The sequence below is a fragment of the Oenanthe melanoleuca genome, chromosome 13 (genome assembly GCF_029582105.1).
Source record: "Oenanthe melanoleuca isolate GR-GAL-2019-014 chromosome 13, OMel1.0, whole genome shotgun sequence".
NCBI classification, from domain to species: domain Eukaryota; kingdom Metazoa; phylum Chordata; class Aves; order Passeriformes; family Muscicapidae; genus Oenanthe; species Oenanthe melanoleuca.
In genome coordinates this window covers 6415100-6428092 of record NC_079347.1, presented here as the reverse complement: position 1 = coordinate 6428092, position 12993 = coordinate 6415100, and the positions used below count along the sequence as shown (strand labels likewise).

Below are 12993 nucleotides of genomic sequence, written 5' to 3'. Positions count from 1 at the left end.
AGGGGTCCAAGGGTTGTTTCTGCAGGGTCACAGCCCTCTATGACTCCAAGAGGAGCATGAGGCTGTGGGCATGGGACACCTCCTGCCCCCACACCAAGGCAGAGGCCCTGGCACTGCCCAGGCTTGGCACAGCGCGTGAGGCTTCAGCCTGGTGCCAGCCTCAGCTCTGACTGATGTGCCATCATTTACCAGCAAAGAGCTCAGCTGTTACCCAGGCGGCATCAGCAGAGCAGTCACCCAGAAAAGCTTCTGTCAGAAGGAAATATGAGAGTAGGAAACAGCAGAGATCTCACAGGCAAGGTCTCCATTGCAGGCAGGCTCTGTGACCTGGCACGACGGTGCAGGTGGGGAGAAATCCTCACAGCCCTCCGTGGGCAGTGGGGACAGGGCAGGGGAGGGGTCTGCTCGGGGCAGGTGGCCGTGGCAGGGAACCAGCAGCGTCCCCCATGTCCCCATCGGAGCAGGGTCCCCGCTGTCACCTGTCCCCACCGTGGGGACGCAGCGCCCCCTGGTGCGGTGACAGCGCAGGACAGGGGACACAGAGAGCGGGGACAGCCAGCGGGGACAAGAGGGACAATCCTCGACACACCCCCCTGCCAGGACCTTGCTGTGGCCAAGGGAAGGAGGCAAGGGAAGGGAGAGCAGCTCAGCACCCTCCTTCTTCCCCCTCCAAATAGCCACAGGACCTTCGTTAAAGAACAGGATTTATCAAAATTAGAAAAAGACACCACAAATATTTTTAAAAAAAACCCCATCTGGGAAAACATCTGCCAGTTCAAACCCCACCACCCTCCCCTCATTACCCCAGTGGAGGGAAGGGACATGGGATGTCTGGGAGGGGGAGAGGCAGGCTGTGCTCCCACAGCTGCCCTTGCCACCAGGCTTTTGGGGACAAGGGGACAGTCACGTATCTCATCACTGCTGGGGAGCCTGGTCAAAGCAGAGCACCTCCCATGGGAGGTCCTCAGCAGCCACCTTCAGTGATTGATTTTCTTTGGCCACTTGCCTTTGGAACAAGCCCTCCACACCCCAGGGAGGAGGTGGCAGAGGGAGGCCCTGCTAGCACCCCTAATTCTCCCCAGCACACAGCTGCCTGTTTATAAAAGCTCCTAAGAGCAGGACACAACGAGCTGAGCTCGAAGTCACTGCCCTACCAGGCCAGCAAGGAGATGAGCCAGCTCCTTGCCCCACCTATGCTATCTAAGTTCCCATCCCCAAGAGCAGGCAGGTGTTGCCTCAGGTGCAGCAGCTTCATCAGGAGTCGTTGGGAAGCCCAAACAGCTTGACAGTGCCAGCCTCCCTGCTGCTGTCGTATTTGCCATCTTTGTCGTCACAGGCGAAGGCCAGCAGCGGCCTCTTCGGGTGCCAGGCCACTGTGAAGGTGGGGGACTCACACTGCACCTCCCAGAGCTTCTCTCCTGCATGGAAAAGGAGCCATGTCAGCCTGGAGCCTCCAGCACTCTCTGCTGCTCACCTCCCCAGAGCCAAGTACCTGCTGCTTCCCTCAATAGAGAGGAGAGGCAGCACCAACGCTGCTCCAGCGCCTTTTAGTCACCCAGTGACAAGGTACAGACATGACAGGCATGTCTACCACAGACTACTGAAGCAGAGGCTCCCCCTTATGGCATTCTGCTTTGCAAAGTAAAGCTCTTCCTTAGGAGACAGATTCTCCCTGTGTCCTCCCATCTCCACCAGCACTTCTCCATCCAATTCCCTCCTTGCTGTTCCCCGAAATAAAACCATTACCTGTCTCCACCTCGGCAATGTCAATGAAGTGATCTTCTGATGCTGAGGCCAGCATCTTCCCATCATGGCTAAAGCTCAGTGTCCGCACGGGCCAGTCGAGCCTGCAGCAAGCGAGGGGAGCAGACAGTGAGGCACTGCCACCACAGCCACCACAGAGAGGGAAAACAATTTTGGGACAGCTCTACCTACCTGGAGAAGCACCTCACACACACCAGCTCATCCACATCCCAGAGGCTGACCAAGGCATCAGCACTGCCTGTGGCAAAGTACTTCCCCATGGGATCAAACTTGATGCAGATGCAGTTGGAAGGATGGGCATTGATGGACTGGATGGGTTTCAGCTCTGGGTAGCTGTGGAAGTGAAGGGAGAAGGTAGGGAGCAGTGAGAAGCACAGGGATTCCCTAGAGCAGGACAGGCATGAGGCACACAAAGACTGGAAGCAAACCCTGCCAAGGCAGGAGACACTGAGTGTCCAGTGAATGAGGCAAAGCATCAAGGACCATTTCGGGGAGTTGAGCCCAGCCCACAACTGTGGCAACCTCAGCTCCAGGCAAGGTCATTCCCACCAGAGGGCAAAGGATTGCTGGGATGTGGGACTCAGGTTTTCCAAAAGCAGCAAAGGCACTTGCAAATGATTGCAGCCAGCCCAGCCACCCCTCCCACCAGCAGCCACGGGCACCTGCCTGAGGATGTTGATGCAGCCATTCCCATTGGTGAGGAAGAACATGTTGTTATCGTTGTTCCACGAGATCTCGTTCACCTCAAACTTGAACTGTTCCTCAGCTTTGGAGCGATGAGTCTTGGCATCAATGAAGGTGACCACATCATCCTTGTTCCCCACGGCGATGGTCTGTCCATCAGGACTCCAGCAGATGTTGATGTTCTCACCTGAAGGGACAGAAAGGCAGCAGGTCCCACTTCCACTCCAAACCATTCTCAAATGGGACAGACTGCCAGTTCTTCAATCTAACACAGAAACCCTGCACAGCAGCTATCCAGTAAAACCAAACTTGTGAGAAGTACAGGTTGGAAACAACATACCACACCCCATTTCAGCCAAGATGGGACCACAGCAATCACCTACAAAGTCAAGTCAAAGATCCTCTGAATCCAGCCATCTCTGAGATACAGAAAAAGCAGAAGCCAAAAATAAATACCTTTGAATAAAGGAAGAACGTGGCTGGTTACTGTTACACAACCTTACAATGCCATTCTCAGCCTCAGCTCAAAACTGGACATTTCCAAGAGCAAGGATGGTATCTGGGTTAAGCATCACATGAATTCAAACTGTTTTTCTGAATCCACACAAACTTTTATTTCCACCATGGCTCTCTGTAAACATGCTTTTCCCCAAACTCCAGCCTCACAGCCCATTGACTCCAGAGACAAGTACAAAGGACATTTTAACAGCCAGCACCATATTTCAGTGGTTCAACCAGTCCTGACCCTACAGTAAATCAGCTCTCACACAATGAGTGCAACACAAATAGAAAGCAGTTAGCAAAGACGTCCCAACCAGAAATGACCACAGGAAAGGTTCAAAGCTCTGTGCCACTGCAGATGGGTCGCACACAGCTGAGGTCCTGCCGGGACCCATCTGGGAAGGCAGGGACTCACCTTTGGTGTTGACAGTGGCGATGCACTTGGTGGTGCGGACGTCCCAGATGCGGATGGTTTTGTCCCCTGACGCTGTGACGAAGAGGTCAGGGTTGCTGGGGTGCCAACAGAGCTGATCCACGCTGTCCCCGTGGCCCCGGTAGTTGTTCTCCTTTACCTGGAGGGAGAGGGCAGACGATGTGAGGATGCGTCCAGCTCTGCTCCCACTCCCGCCCCACATCCCAGCACGTTGCATCCCCGCTGGGACACAGCCACGTCCCGCCCACGGCCGGCCAGAATAGGGAATCCCCGCCAGGCACCGGCTCCATTCCCGGCCTGCGCGGTCCCTGGCGGTGCTCCTGTCCCGGTGCACACCGAGCACCCACCGCCAGGCCCGGTACCGACCACCGGCAGACACTCCCGGTTCCGCACATCAGCCCCAGCTCCCGCACGCGGGGTGCCCAAGGGCTTCCTGTACCGATCCGCACCACGCCGGGGAATCTCACCAGCCGGTCCTTCTCGAGCAGGAAGACGCTGGCGGTCTTGTCGAAGGAACCGGAGGCGAGGCGGCGGCCGCAGCAGCTCCAGGCTACCGAGTGCACCTTGGCGCCGTGCGCGGGGAACTCGCGGCTGCGCGTGTTGGCGCGGAACAGCTCCTGCATGGCCTGCACGTAGGGCGACACCGCCATGGCGGGGCCGCCGCCGCCGCCACCGGCACCGCCGCCCCCGCGCGCGCCCCGCCCCGGCGCCGCGCCTGACGCCACTTCCGCCGGCTCCCCGCGCCCGGCCTGGCCGCACCGGCGGGGCGCAGCCGCCGCCCGCCGCCGACATGGACGACAACGTGGTTCTCCTCAGCGATTCGGACTCGGAGGGCGCCCGCTCGCCGCCGCTCCAGCCCGGCCGCTCCCGCGACTCGCTGCCCGTCCCCGCCGTGAGTCCGTGGCTCCCGCCGTTGCCCCACACAAGATGGCGGCGCTGCCATGGCGGGCGGCGGTGGGAGCCGCGCTCGGACTAGCGGCCTCTGGGGCAGTGAGGGGTGGGCGTGTGCTCTCCGGTGCCGTCCCGCCCCAGCCGCCTCCTCAGGGACCTCCCACCCTACTCCCAGCCGGGCTCGGGTCCCCGCGGGCACCTCCCGCCTGCAGAGCCCCGTTCACAAGCGTGCCCCCTCCCCGCCTGCTTGGCCGTGTACCCTCAGAAAGAGCCCGGTGCCTGCCATAAAGTGCCGCGGTGCCCTCGCTGCATCCCGAGAAGGGTCTGGCGCTGCAGGCTCGCCCCCGCCGGGTCGGGCCGCGAGTTGCGGTGGGGCGCTGCCGCCCCTCTCCCCGTGCCGTTCCTCTGCGCTGTCCCGCTCCCCGGCGAGTGCGGGGCCGGTGGGGCCGTGCGGCGGCGGTTCCGGCACGAGGCCCAGCCCGCACCGGGGAACGGTCGGTCCCCGGCCCCACACCGCTGTCCCGGGTCCTGAGCCCCGCACCGCCTGCCCTCCGCAGCTCCTCTTGCGTGCCGGAGCCCGCTGGGCTTTCCCACCTCCTTGGGGAAGGCAGCAGGTCTGAGTTAGGGGAGGAAAAGTGGATTTAAATTGTCTGCTAAACGTGTTCCATGCTTTCAGATCCTGAGGGGGATTTTTTTACAAAGAGCAAACAGGCTCTGCCCCCTCCTGGGCACACCAAAAATTTGGGAAGTGCAGTGTCTGACCCGCTGCTGGTGCAGGCACAGCTGCCTGTTCCTGCCTGCTCCTGCTGCCCCTCAGACCCTGCATCGCCCAGCGAGGCCTGGGTGGGAGTCCCCAAAGTCTCAGGGCCACAGATCTCTCACTGGTGCCCCAGATCAAGAAGCAGCTTTGTTTTCTGCCACTCCTCCAGAGTGGGTAATGTACCACAGAAGAGGTGCCAGGGTTTGGATCCTGTGCTGTTCCTGCCAGTGCCTGGGTACAGGAGAACTCCCTGTGCTTCCATTGCCTTCCCTGGACATGCCAGCAGGACTGGCATTTCCCTGAGCAGGCAGCCAGATCTGCTTGGAGCCAAGGCAGAAGGACATGAGCCCTGAGGGGAGTGGGGAAGAAGAGCCTGGGCTGAGCTCAGGCTCAGCTGTGCTGCCAGGGGAGGCTGATCCCTGAGCTCAGGGCCACAGGACCCCTTGCACAGGCAGAAGGGTCTTTGCCCCTGTTTTTCTAGGCCAGTGCCCTTTTCCCTCTTGGACTTGGGCTACAGGGCCACCTTAACAGAGGATCCTGGCAGGACAGGACATTGACACTGCTGCTCTGTCCCCACAGGCAATCATTGACCTGACCTGTGAGGATGTAAACACAGACCCAACACCATCGAGCAGCCTCACCATCATCGACCTGACTGAGGACATGTACAGCCTTCTCCACTCCACCCTTGGTGCTGCCCAGAACCGCAGAAACACTGGCCCAGCAGCACACACGTCCCACCCCCAACTCTGCCCCACCGCAGAAGAAGAAATGCAGGCAGTGGCAGAGCTGAGCCCTGCACCAGCATCACACAGCACTCCTGTGAAGCTCAGTTCCACCACAGTCACAGAAGAAACCATGGAGAACTGCAGCTGCCTTTCTCCTGCCTCCGGGCATCACAGCTGGAGCTCAGAGGATTCTGGCACTTCTGCCTTTAACAGCTTGGACTCACAGTCAGACTCAGACTGCCTGTCCCCATCTCCCCCCAGCCTGGATAGCAACAGCAGCAGAAGAGCTGATGGCCCAGAGGAAGATCCCCCCCAGCCCTGCCAGGAAAGGAACCTCCCCCCAAGGTTGAGCCCTGCCCCAACCATTCCTGTAACACCAGAAAAGACTCAAAGGTCTTTGCCAGAATCAAATTACTTCCTACCACACCAACCAATCCAGCAAGCCACCCCAGCCAGGACTGACAGTGACAGCAAGGCCTGTCTGGACAAACTACACAATTTCAGCAGGAATGGAGTCCAGCACCTCTTCTTCCAAGGCACAGTACCCAACAGGGAAACACAGCAGGTAAAGAGGGTTTGGAGCAGCCCCTGTGGCAGAGGATGGAGCAAAGACAGCCCTTGCTCCCATTGCCCTTTGCCAGGCAGTCATGGGCTCTGGTTATTGCAGTTCCCTTCACAGTGGGTCCCACACGACAACTGGGTTCCTCTGTGTCCAGGGAGCTTTCACCCATTGTCTTGTCTTGCACACAGCAGAAACCTGGGCTCATCCCCAGCGGGAAGCTGAGCATGGTGCACACCACCATGGAGGAGAATAGCCTGGAGGGCACCTTGTATTTCCTGAATGAGTTTGTCTCCTGCCAGCACCATCCCCCCAAAGAAATCATCTGTGACCTGATCAAAAATCTGCTGTCAGACACCCATGAAGAGGAGATCCTGAGTGGCATCTACATGATGCTGATGAAAATCCAAATGTATGTGTTCCCCTTGTCCCAGGGCCCTGGGGCTGGCTAGGTGTTCCCAGGGGTCTGCCCAGCACAAGGGTTATTCTCTGTGGTGCTCACCACAAACAGGAAGTGATTTCCCCTATAATGTAGGATAATCCTCCTGCCAACGCACACAGACCCTGGGCTGTCTGAGGGTGGGTCAGGGACAGTTTGTGACACAAGGGAGCCCTTGGGGACAGAAGAGTGTATTTGCCTTACCCTGAAGTACAGGTCTCATTCTTTGTCACATCCCGAGGTGTCTCCTTAGACCTGAGATCACCTCTGGAGGACATGCAGGTGGTTTGGAACCCAGCTCTTTCCAATGCCCGTCAATGAGAGACTGCAGGAGGCTGTTCTTAGAGGTTTTCATGGTTGTTTATTCTTCCTTATCTCAGGAATGCTTTGTCCAGCAAACAGCAGTCTGCTCGCTAGACGTCCAGGGCAGAATCTGCCTGGTAGAGGCAGGACTTATCTTTTATAGTCTAAATTACATACTAGGTATTTACAAATGACCCCCAATACAATACATCTTGTTACATGGTCCAGCTCTGTCCTCATCCAATCTAAAAGTGCCAGCATGTCACCCAGCATGGATGACACGGAGAAGAAGGAGGAAGAGTTATCCACCCCCGCAATTCTCCATGTTGGCCACATGTCCCTTTTCACAAACATTCCCAAAAGTTTATTTATCTACGTTCTAACAGTCTAATTTACACTCTGTTTATTTTTGCGGCTTGCATTTCTTCTCTCGATGTGGGTAAATTGTTCCAAGCAGCTAAATCCAGCCCCTGAGACACCTGGATCTCATTCGAGGGTCTTTGGGGACCCCACCTGGGGGGTCTTAAACCTTCCAGGGAAGCCAGAGGAATACTCTGGACTCCCACAATTCTTCACTGCTGTGACATGACAGAAATACCGTCCCTGGGCTGCAGTAGTGGCTGGAGCAGCTCCCTCAGTTCCTTTCAGGCTTCCCACAGAGAGGTACGACATTTTTTGAGGCCAAGGGCCTAGGAGTCCTGGGTATCTCCATGGAGTATAGCCCCTGTCAGGTGCTTCCAAAAATTAATATCTATGGGGAGGGGAAGGGGTGAGGGCAAAGATGGAGAGAAGGCAGGGGAGGCACCTGAGAGAATGGGGCTGGGAATGGCTGGGGAAGGGCTAATGGGCTCCAACTAGATGGTCAGGCAGTTCAGCAGAAATGGACATGGTTGTCCTTGCAGGCTCCATCCAGCCAACATCACCACGGTGGGATGGGACTGGACACTGTTGAGATTCATCATGGACAGCCAGGTACTCAGCACTGTGTGTGTCACATGAGGCAGGGATCATCCAACACACTGCCTGAGGGTGAGCATTGCCTAAGTGTTTTCTGCAGCTGTTCTCTGCTGCAGAGCTGGCCAGTCCAACAGCAAGTGCTAGCTGGGAATCCCACATTTATCCACAGAGCACCCTTAACCTTCTGCACAGTTTTCAGTGGGTTGTCCCACTGAAGAAGGCACAGTAACAGATAAGCCCTCTCTGGGTCACAGCAATAGTACAATGCCCCTCAGGGTCTTGCCTGAGCCAGGCAGCTCCTCCCACAAATACTCCTCAGTATGTACATCAGACCATTCCCAACAGCCAGCTTCCCTGGTGTCCCTAAGCCTGTGGCCCCACCAGACTCTCATGCTCTCCATCTGCCCCCAGGAGAAGCCCCCTGGCCAGCTCCTCTTCCTGCAGTACGTAGTACAGACCCTGGAGGATGACTTCCAGCACAATCTGAAGTCACACCAGCTGCAGAAGTCAATTGCCAAGGAAGTGCTTTCATGTGACTTGTGCTTCAGCAATGTCAAGTAAGGGACATCTCCTCATTCTCTAACCAGAAGCTGCAGCAGGGGCTCAGGGAACACATGTCAAAACTCCAGTCAAACTTTAAGACTTTCAAGAAGCAGATGTGGGAGACAAAGGGAAGTGTAGGGCCATCTATGGGGGCCAGGAAAAGATGAATGAAAGCAAACTACCAGAGATGATGCAAGGTCTTTCCAGTCATGATAGAGTGGGATTTTCCCATGGATAAGGTGAGATTTGCATTGCTCAGAACAGGACTGAGAAGGAGGCAGTCCTTTAGGCAAGTGTACAAATCAAGAGAGCTCCTCTGTTCAGCTGCTCAACAGAGCTACTCCCTTAACCTGTCCAAAGTGGGTGGAACATACTCTTCATTCTCAGGGCCTTTCTTCAAGTTCCAAGTGGATCTAGAGGTCAGAACACAGCAAAATGAGGCACATCTCCAATAAAATTCTTGTTTCTGTCCCAGGGAAGTGGTCAAGTGGTTGGTGGCAGCAGTTACTGGAGTTGGGTTCTCTCAGCCCTGGGAGCAGCTGCAAGAAGCCAGGGCTGAACACAGCTCATCTTCACCAAGGCTGGCCAGCACTCAGACAGCTTTCTTTGCCCAAAAGTAAGCTTAAGAATTCTATACTCCCTGCTGGCATTATCGTGGACCCAAGTCAGGCAGAAGCCAGAGTCTCTTGCTGTCAGTTCAGGAAAGCCAGGCTGTACCTGTGACCAGCTTTGCTGATTTTTTCTTTGGGTTAAAGACTTGGTGAGCAAAAGACTCTCACTAGGTAAGAAATTGGCTCAGTGCCATCCTCTTGCATGCAGTGTAAGACTGGAGCTCATGGCCCACAGCTCAGGCAGCCCCATGCTGCTCCAATGCTCAGAAGAGCCACTGAGACCTCCCGAGGGTCAATCTGGAGCTTTGCTTGCAAAAGCATCAGATTCAGAAACCAGAGACACCAAGTCTGGCCCACTGCATTCCCATGCCCCTCACTGCATGAGGCTGAAGTTGGGGCCATCCCCAAGGCTTTGCTTGGCAAGCTGAGGGGCAGAATCTCCCTGCTGACTGTCCCTCTCACCCAGGGCAATGCTTCTGCTCCAGAGGATGTTGTCCATGGCAGTGGAAGTGGACAGATCTCCCACCTGCAGCTCCCGTAAGATTGCAGACGACGTATTCCCGTTCATACTGAATATCCCCCTGAGGAGCCAAAGGTGAGAGAAGCATGTGCAAGGCAGCATTTGCCTGTGTGAGCAATGGTCTTATTCCCAATTTACATCCAAGTCAGGATGCAGAAAGTTCTACAGGATATAGAAAGACAGGCCATCTAGCAAGAGCATGGCTGTGTCTCCCATGGAGATACAACATCACCAGCTGAGCAAGTGAAGGGTTGCTGAAAACACACCCAGGTAGTATGCTGCTTAGAACAGTCAATTCTCTTACTTGTTAAAGCTATAACCTTAAAACTGTAAAGAGAGTCTGAAAAGCAGCACTGTGCATCAGGACAGCCAAGCACTGGCAAAGACTGATTTCAATGGGTGAAAATAGGATGCAGTTCCTACAGCTTTGCCTTGACATCCTTTGTTTGCTTCTTTAAGAAATGCAAATTTAAAGCCAAAGCACAGGGGCATGACTGGCTCTGGTGTAAGCAAGAGATCACTAGGCCCCCAAGCATTTCAAACCCATGTTTTAGTGACCAGCAAGCAGCCCTTCACACCCTTTTAGCAGAACTCTGTGCACACAGCAGGTATAACCAAGCCAAACTGATTCTATGTAAGTTGCCACATTGTCTAGGACGGATATAAACCCATCTACCCCTGACCCCATGGCAGGTACCCTTGCTTGGCTGGGATCCCTGCAAGTCAGCTGGAATGAGCCATTGCCACACAGGCTGCTGGGCAGGGTGAAGTAAAGCAGCCCAGTTTACTTTAGAGATTGTACTCACTTCCAGCTGCTGCAGGTCACACCTGAGGACAAAAACACGGCTGTGGCCAAGCTGCATAACAAAGGTCTCACCACATCTAGTGGTCTTCCTTCCACAGCATGGCTGGGTAGCCCCTGCAGTCACCCCACATCTGCACTAGGTCAGCAGCACAAGAGGAGCATGCTGGAACAGTTGTCTCTCATCAGGCTGTGCTCTGTGCTTTCTCAACCGAAGTAAATTCTGTCTGTGTTCCAGGGAAGCTTTATTAAACACTATGGAGAGCCAGCTCCTGCGCTGCAGACTGCTAGAGCTATTATTCCAGCACAGTTGTGATGTGCCCACAACCTCATCCATGTCTCTGGACAAGATCCTGTATTTCCTGAGCCACTCCTCTGTGCTGCCACAATTCCAGGTATCCAGTCCAACCTCTCCTTTGACTCATTTTCCTCTGAGAAAACTTCTACCAACCAAATACTGTCTCCTGTCCTAGGATGAAACAGCAACATGGCAAAGGTGGGACGAGATGCTGCAGTACTTGAGCTTGCTGCTGCTGAGTTACCAAAGTGTAAAACTGGGTAAGTAGTACTTGTTCTGGCCTTAACAATCTCATCAAGAGGCTCCAGTAGAACAGCCAAATTCCTTTTCCTCCTCTCATCACCCTTGGACTCATGGCCACTGAACATTAGAAAGACAGTGTGCCTCCATCCATGACAGTAACTATTCCCAGCAATCAAAGTGATGCTGCATCAGTCAGAGCACCCACCTTGCTTTGCCAAGTTTAGCCCCTGCAAAACAGCCTTCTTCCTAAAGGAAGGAAGCACTTCCCAGCACTGGAAAGTAAACAAGAGGGTGCTTTGTACCCACTGTTGTCTAAGTTGCTGCACAGTGGGTGGAAGAAAAGCAGAAGGCAAAGGGATCACAGAATATTCCAAGTTGGAAGAGAGACACGAGAAACTTTGAGTTCCACTCCTGTCCCTGCACAGATACCCCATAATCCCACCCTGTGCCTGAGAGAGTTGTCCAAACACTCCTGGAGCTCTGGCAGCCTTGGAGCCATGACCATTCGCTGGGGAGCCTATTCAGTGCCCAACCACCCTGTGGGGGAAGAAGCTTTTTCCTAATAGCAAACCTAAATCTCCCTTGGCACATTTCCAGTCATTCCCTCAGGTCCTGTACTGTCCTACAGAGCAGAGATGGGATCTGCCCCTCCTGAGGACGCTGTAGATCCCAGTGGGGTCTGATCTGTCTCCTCAAGGCTGAACACACCAAGTGACCTAAGCCACCCCTCACATGGCTTCCCCTCTGGCCCACTCACCATCTCTGAAGCCCTCCTTTGGGCAAGCCAGGACACTTGCAGCACTTAGTAAACTGTGCAGGGAGCACCACCCACAGCAGTCATGGAAAGAGCAGCAATTCTGACCCCAAGAGAGTGGCACAGTCACAGAACACTCTGTAAAACTCCATATTTTCCCAGAAGTCTCTTCCAACTTCAGGTGCTTTAGCCCAGGTTAAGGTTGTCATGAATGAATGCACAGGAATCCACAATCATATATGCAAAGTCTCACTCTCCCTGAACCCCTAGACAGTCACTGTTGTTGGCTCTTTGGTAACCCCTTTGTAGCTCCCATTTTGCTATTCACACAGAAGGATTATACAAGCCTTGCCCCTTCCCTGGGCTATCTCCACATGCAGAATGAGCTCCACGAGGGGCCAGTTCCTTCTTCCCAAAGTCTTGTGCAGAACCACTGAGGATAACAAGAGGATCAGCCCCATTTCCAGCACTGCCTGTGGCACACTGGGATCCATCCCAGCAGCTCAGGCAGCCCTTTGGCTGCTGCCTCTCCACACCAGCCTTTCCTCTTGCAGAGCACCTGCGGGCCTCTATCAGTGACAGGATGGATTTGATTGCTCAGAAAGCCAAGCCCAGGCTCCAGGACAGTGATGACATCAGCCAGCTGGATATTCAGCTGAAGATGAATGACTTCATCAGCAGAATGCAGGAGACCCTGGAGCAGCCTTTTCCCCCACAAATCCAGGAGAAATTGTTCATGCTGCAGGAGTTGTTCTATGTTGTCACTGCTGCCTGATGGAGACAGCCACTGCAGCAAAGGAGACAAAACTTCATGTTTTCAACAGAGAACTCCCCCATCTCATGCTGCAATCTCAGCATCATGGGGGTTGCTTTATACACTTCTTTTGAAAGGTGTTTGGTTTACATTGGCTCAGAATTTCCGTTCAAGTTTGCCTCCTTGTGCAGTTTTACAAAGCACTTTGTACACTTTAAAAAAATGAGTTCTTTTAATGTTTGCCTAAGACTGTTTTGTCTTGGTTCCAGCACTGGCCAAAGGAAGTCCAGAGCTCTGTGAGATCATACCACAAGGCCGTGCTTTGACCCCAGCCTTCCCAATCAGGACCACAGCAGCAGCCTGTACCTCAGTACCTGAATCTGTTCCATGACTTTTAGCCCAGCTTCCACTCCACAAGCACAGGGAACACCAGCATTCAGAGCTCAGAC

At 54.7% G+C, this 12993-nt stretch overlaps 2 protein-coding genes across 7 annotated transcripts; one reads left to right on the top strand and one right to left on the bottom strand.

Moving 5' to 3' along the window:
• Positions 1-687: 687 nt before the first annotated feature.
• On the bottom strand, positions 688-4072 carry THOC3 (THO complex subunit 3). Its single transcript, XM_056502271.1, has 6 exons — positions 3850-4072; positions 3365-3521; positions 2431-2635; positions 1936-2097; positions 1747-1847; positions 688-1418 (listed from the first exon to the last, which is right to left on the bottom strand). Exons 1-6 carry the CDS (start codon positions 4030-4032, stop codon positions 1255-1257), a joined length of 972 nt encoding a protein of 323 aa, XP_056358246.1. The 5' UTR covers positions 4033-4072; the 3' UTR covers positions 688-1254.
• Positions 4073-4139: 67 nt separating this feature from the next.
• On the top strand, positions 4140-12785 carry SIMC1 (SUMO interacting motifs containing 1). 6 transcript variants are annotated; one of them, XM_056502265.1, is made up of 10 exons: positions 4140-4887; positions 5613-6326; positions 6512-6732; positions 7965-8034; positions 8431-8576; positions 9038-9178; positions 9640-9768; positions 10734-10890; positions 10969-11053; positions 12345-12785. In XM_056502265.1, exons 1-10 carry the CDS (start codon positions 4324-4326, stop codon positions 12563-12565), a joined length of 2448 nt encoding a protein of 815 aa, XP_056358240.1. In that variant the 5' UTR covers positions 4140-4323; the 3' UTR covers positions 12566-12785. The 6 variants fall into 6 exon arrangements, with proteins under 6 accessions (XP_056358240.1, XP_056358241.1, XP_056358245.1 ...); XM_056502268.1 differs by having other exon boundaries at positions 4173-4274; positions 6515-6732; XM_056502267.1 differs by having other exon boundaries at positions 4173-4274.
• The last annotated feature ends 208 nt before the right edge of the window (positions 12786-12993 follow it).

What these genes read in the sequence shown, in the direction of transcription:
- SIMC1 (XM_056502265.1), top strand. Translation starts at nt 4,324, where the DNA reads ATGGCGGGCGGCGGTGGGAGCCGCGCTCGGACTAGCGGCCTCTGGGGC. An exon ending in ATCCCCCTGAGGAGCCAAAG is followed by an intron (nt 9,769 to 10,733) that starts GTGAGAGAAGCA and finishes TCTGTGTTCCAG; the next exon opens with GGAAGCTTTATTAAACACTA. An exon ending in CTGTGCTGCCACAATTCCAG is followed by an intron (nt 10,891 to 10,968) that starts GTATCCAGTCCA and finishes CTCCTGTCCTAG; the next exon opens with GATGAAACAGCAACATGGCA.
- THOC3 (XM_056502271.1), bottom strand. Translation starts at nt 4,032, where the DNA reads ATGGCGGTGTCGCCCTACGTGCAGGCCATGCAGGAGCTGTTCCGCGCC. An exon ending in TGTGTGAGGTGCTTCTCCAG is followed by an intron (nt 1,848 to 1,935) that starts GTAGGTAGAGCT and finishes CGCTTGCTGCAG; the next exon opens with GCTCGACTGGCCCGTGCGGA. An exon ending in CATTGCCGAGGTGGAGACAG is followed by an intron (nt 1,419 to 1,746) that starts GTAATGGTTTTA and finishes TTTTCCATGCAG; the next exon opens with GAGAGAAGCTCTGGGAGGTG.